This window comes from Gekko japonicus, unplaced genomic scaffold (assembly GCF_001447785.1).
Source record: "Gekko japonicus isolate JY-2015 unplaced genomic scaffold, Gekko_japonicus_V1.1 scaffold2807, whole genome shotgun sequence".
Classification (NCBI taxonomy): domain Eukaryota; kingdom Metazoa; phylum Chordata; class Lepidosauria; order Squamata; family Gekkonidae; genus Gekko; species Gekko japonicus.
The window spans coordinates 88,024-93,316 of record NW_015160309.1 but is presented as its reverse complement, the minus strand read 5'-3'; the positions used below and the strand labels follow the sequence as shown (position 1 = coordinate 93,316).

At 50.3% G+C, this 5,293-nt stretch overlaps 1 protein-coding gene across 2 annotated transcripts in view; it reads left to right on the top strand.

Annotated features, from left to right (window-relative positions):
• Positions 1-3,185, top strand: part of FTSJ1 (FtsJ RNA methyltransferase homolog 1 (E. coli)) — a 22,663-nt gene extending 19,478 nt beyond the window's left edge. For both annotated transcript variants that reach the window (XM_015416617.1, XM_015416610.1), the window contains exons 10-11: positions 999-1,102; positions 2,245-3,185. In XM_015416617.1, the coding sequence (XP_015272103.1) occupies positions 999-1,102; positions 2,245-2,472 (332 nt within the window). In that variant the 3' untranslated portion in view covers positions 2,473-3,185. The remainder of the gene's footprint in view (positions 1-998; positions 1,103-2,244) is intronic.
• Positions 3,186-5,293: the final 2,108 nt, after the last annotated feature.

Genomic DNA, 5,293 nt, shown 5'->3' with positions numbered 1-5,293 from the left:
AAGGGTGGGGTATAAATCCAAACTCTTCTTCTCTTGGCTTCCAGATTGATCTGGGAAACCGATCTTTGCTTGCCTTGCCTTGCCTGCTGTGTGGGGCTGGAACAAGAACAAAAATGCGGTGTAACAGAAAGCCATTCCCACTGCAAACTTGCTAATACAAGGGCACCGCTGTGCCCAGTTAATGCTCTGCCAATGGCTGATGCAATGAACACACGTGAAAACGCATGGAGCTGCCTTCTACTGAATCAGACCATCGGTCCGTCAGTATTGTCGACTCGGACCGGCAGCGGCTCTCCAGGGTTTCAGGCCGAGGTCTTTGACATCACCTCCTGCCTGGCGACGCTCCCTCTAAGCTGTGGAGTCTTGTGAGCAAAAGTTCTACCTCATGAGCGATCGGCATTAAAGTTGTGAGCGAGCGACTTGCTCTGGAGTCATCCTTCCTAAGACAAGAAGGTGTGAGCCAGAGGCTAAAAAAAATGTGAGTGTGAGCCAGTTTGATGTAGTGGTTAGGAGTGCGGACTCTAATCTGGGAGAACCGGGTTTGATTCCCCACTTCTCCACATGCAGCTGCTGATGTGACCTTGGGTCAGTTTCAAGTTCTTTCAGAACTCTTCTCTCAGGAGCAGTCCCCAAAAGAGCTCTCTCAGCCCCACCTACCTCACAGGGTTGTCTGTTGTGGGGAGGGGAAGGAGATTGTAAGCCGCTCTGAGATTCCTCCAGGTCCTGAAGGGCAGGGTATAAATCCAATCTCTTCTTCTTCTTTTGTTGTTCAGTCGCACAGTCGAGTCCGACTCTTTGCGACCCCCAGGACCACATCACGCCAGCCCCTCCTGTCCTCCGGAGTTTGCTCAATTTCATATTCGTTGGCTTGATAACACTGTCTAACCCAGGGGTGTCGAACACGTTTGGCAGACACGTTTGGGAATATTTATTAGGAGAACTGAATGGCAGGGATAATGGGAGTGCCTGCCACTTAAGCGTGTCTCCTTCCCCGACAGATGTGGACTTTAACCAGCTGGGGGGCCCCAATCGGGTCATAGTTCCCTTCTTGGCTTGCGGAGATCTGAGCGCTTACGATTCGGACCGGACGTATCCCCTGCAGGTAAGGCCGTGTGTGCCACAGAGTGGAGGGCAGGGCCCACGCCAGAATAATGACTCGCCTGGACTGGCAAAAGAAGACAAGTGCTTTGTTGGCCATTCTCTTGTCATCTGGCTCTTGCTGAATCGATAGCTTGCAATACCAGCCTCCAGCCATCTGTTCTGGTGGCGCTGCTGAGCAGCAGCAAGCAGTCCAGCAGCTCCTTGCCCCATGGCCGTTGCGGAAGACGTGCTCTGGGAGAACTTGTGACTGACCCAAGGTCACACCAGCAGCTGCATGTGGAGGAGTGGGGAGTCAAACCCGGCTCTCCCAGATTAGAGTCCCCACTTTGAGGCCGTGCACGATTACTGGAAGGAGAACTCGACAGCGGTTGAAATGGGCATCCTGGAGACTGTAGGAGGGGATGGGCCTGCTAGCTCGAAGAGGTTGCATTGTCCGCAGGGTTCCAATTTGCTCACTTATGGTGGGAGACCTCCGAGTTATTGTGGCTTTTGTCCAACGGCGCTGACCTGATTGGCAGGCAGAAATGGGAGCCAAACGGGCAATTGTCCTGGGCCTTGTCTACTTACAGGAAGTTCTGACCACAGACTTCCTGGAGATTCCCAGAGCTACCTAGGAGTGACAAGGGTAGCTCTTGGAATCGCCAGAAACTCTATGGTCAGAACTTCCTGTAAGTAGATGAGGCCTTGTTTTTCTTAGTTTTTCCTCCCAGGATGCCGCTCACCCCACAACCCTTCAGAGAGCCAGTCTGGTGTAGTGGTTAGGAGCATGGATTCTAATCTGAGGGAACTGGCTTCGATTCTCCATTCCTCCATATGCAGCTGCTGGTGTGACCTTGGGTCAGTCACAAGTTCTCTCAGAGGTGTTCTGTTCTCTCAGGAGCAGTCCCCAAAAGAGCTCTCTCAGCCCCACCTACCTCACAGGGCTGTCTGTTGTGGGGAGGGGAAGGAGATTGTAAGCCGCTCTGAGATTCCTCCAGGTCCTGAAGGGCAGGGTATAAATCCAATCTCCCTCCTTCAGCCGGTCGCAAGGCACTGCCTGCCACCCTTAATTGTGAAGAAGGAGCCTGACACCTGGGGAGATGGGGGTTCGGGGGTGGTACGGGGAGTATTCACCTTCGGTCTCTTCCTTTTCTGTTTGGCCAGCTAGAGCCCGGGAAGGAATACACCTACGTGCCTCCCACTCAGCCTCCCATCCACCCCCCTTACGAAGAAGCCTGCTTCTTGAAGAAACACAACCTTCTCGCCAAGGAATCGACAGCCCAGCCCCAGCAGCCCGCTGCTCCAGATGAGCCTCCACAGCTGCAAGAGGAGGGAGCTTCCCATACCTGCGAGGCTGAACTGGTCAATGCCCTGGAGGAGTTGTCCACATGACGTAACCGCAAGGCTTGCGGGAGAGGCCGAGGCCCGGCCACATGCCCACACTGCCCCCTGCTGGTGTGAAAGACTTCTCGTTTCACATGAGTGTGTGGTGATAGGATTTCTGGTTTCCACCCCTCGAAAGAATTCTGGAAGCCCCCAGCCACTAAACAGACCAAATGTCGATTTCTTTCTTCTTCTTTTTTTAAATTGTTCTTATTGAGAATTTTTAAACCGGAAGATAAAAACTAATGGCAGATATTTTTTAAAAAAGGAAATAGAAATACAAAGCTGAAGAAAACCAAGGAAAGCAAAGAAAAGCAGGAAGATATTAGAAAAGAGGAGGAGCAAAAGAATATCAAGTGGCTCCCAATTTTCTCTGCAACAGATATAAGTAAAGTTACAAACTTAACACTTATACTCTATGGTTGCAAAAAAGAACTCTCTTTTATTCTGTTACCTTATTCCCCCCCCCATCATCAAATCCACAAATCATCATTTCATTTTTTTCCATTTCATGCAAAAAGTCTATATAAGGGGTTGCCAGATAGCAATAAATGTAGCTAGAAATAAGTTTAGCCATCTCTACAAGTTCCATCATCTTCACCAACCGTTCCTTTGGTGTGGTAATGTCGGACTTTTCCATTTTTGTGCTTATAACAGCCTCGCTGCCATTGTCATAGGTAAAAATAAAGTCCCATGACTTTTTTCTATCTGTCTGTCCACTAGTCCCAAAAGAAAAAATGTATAAAATCTTTCAAATCTGGATGAATGAATGTATTTGTATCCGAAAAATTTTGGCTTTGTTTTCCGCATCTCCAACACATATTCGAAACATTCTTATCAATGTTCCCTCTAAGCTGTGGAGTCTTTTGAGCAAAAATTCTACTTTGTGAGCCACTGACATTAAAGTTGGCAGTGAGCGATTCAGCTACTGCATAAACTAGTTTGCGCTGGAGCCACCCTTCCTGAGCTAAGACAAAAATCTGTGAGCCGGAGGCTAAAAAACTGAACTGGCTCAGACTAACTCAGAGGGAACACTGATTCTTATACATTTTCATGCTTTCTCCAGTGTGGAGCAATGGACGGCATGTTGGTTTGGAACCTCCCGGTTCCAATAGCCGTTTGGCTACTGAGAGGTGACATTAAGTTGAGAAACACGCCCCCCATTTATCCTCCCAGGGATGATCTGAAGACAAACGAGAGGTGTTCTTCAATACAAGAAGTGCTATACAAACGAACTGCAATTATTAATAATAAGCACAACGGGCCGGGGTAATTTCATAGAAAAAGAGGTGCAGGAGCTCATTAGCATAACTTATTTGCATATGCCTCGGAAGTGGTTACAAAGGCAACCCCCATCGTTCAGGCTCTACTGGACTGTTTTGGATTGGTAGCTATTGGGGGGGGGGGGGAGGTTCAGATCTGTCCTCGCAGAGGAGGAAGAGCTTGTACCTGAATAAAACTTGGTCTTAAAGGTGCCACTGGAATGTTTTGGACCAGGGGGCCGGGGGCAGCTCTGCAACTTACCTGGCTGCTTCTTGCTCTGACTGAGGGCTGCTGGGAGCAGGGCGTGGGGCAAGTTGCATGTGCCCGCCCCCTGGGCTCTTTCCTGCCGGAGCTCTGCTCCTGTGCGCTCCTGCAAGAAATGACCCCTGACAACGGGTTTTCTAGTCCCCCAGTCCCCTTTTGCCTCCCACCCATTTTGCCATTATTCTGGCCCTTAACTAATTATCCTTTTTCATTACACAGTCAGTGCTTGGTATAAGTGGGCTGAAATCCCCCAGGCTGCTGTCCCCCGGGGCAGCTCTGTCATTCTCCCTCCAGTGTTGAATTCTGGGCCACCACCCTCTTTGGTCAGTGGCGGTATGTCCCACAGATCGATAGGTCTGTCGTGAGCCTGCGGCTTATACCACAGTGACCCCCTCAGCATCCGCTGTGGCAGTCTGGCCTTGGGTTTCAGTCGGCGGTGATTCAGTCCCAGCTCTTTGCGGCGATGAGCTCGCCTCGGGCTCCTTGCCCCGGAATGCCCCCGCCTGTGGGTGGCCTAGGCCCCAGCTCTGCTGCCGTTTGCCCACTGGCGCCCCCGTGCTGAAATCAAACTGATCCAAAGGGGAGTGCTCGATCGTACACAAAACCTCCTCGCAGAGGAAGCCGGCGTTCGCTTGCTCCATGGTCGCGCTTGCTCCGGAGCTGCAGCGGCTGGATGCGGCCATCTCCGCCTGGGAGACGCGGGGGCCCGGCTGGGTGTCTGGTCGCGGTTCAGTTCTTCGGAAGGAGTAACGGGCGAATACGCCAATAAAGAACATCTCGACAGCCAACAAGTAATAGTAGATCACTGGAAAATCAAAAGGAGAGTTAACTTGTGCTGTACCCCTCCCCGGCGCGTAGGTCTGTTAATTGGCTAGTGTCCATTCCACCCAGGGCTGTGAATGTGTTTTGGTTTCACAGGAGTGCAGGAAAAAAACACGGAATGTAGCGCTGGGTGCTGAATTTAGCTGTCTAGAGATCTCAGTTTTTAATTTTTATTTTTTTTAAGAGGAGTTTCTAGTCCTCTACAGCTGCAAGAACGAGGTCAAAAAAGTGGCCTGACAGCGTGCATGTGGGAAAATGGAGTGGATCCAGCGGAGGGATTTCGGCAAAAAGACCTCTGATGCCGTGAAACGGTTACCACTTCTGATTGGAACGATAAAATGTTAAAAAGGAAAGGGGTGTGATTTAAACTGATTTCCCCTTTCTCAGGTGTCATTTCATAGAAACAGAGGTGCAGGAGCTCATTAGCATAACTTATTTGCATATGCCACACCCCCTGACATCATCGGAAGTGTGTCAAAAG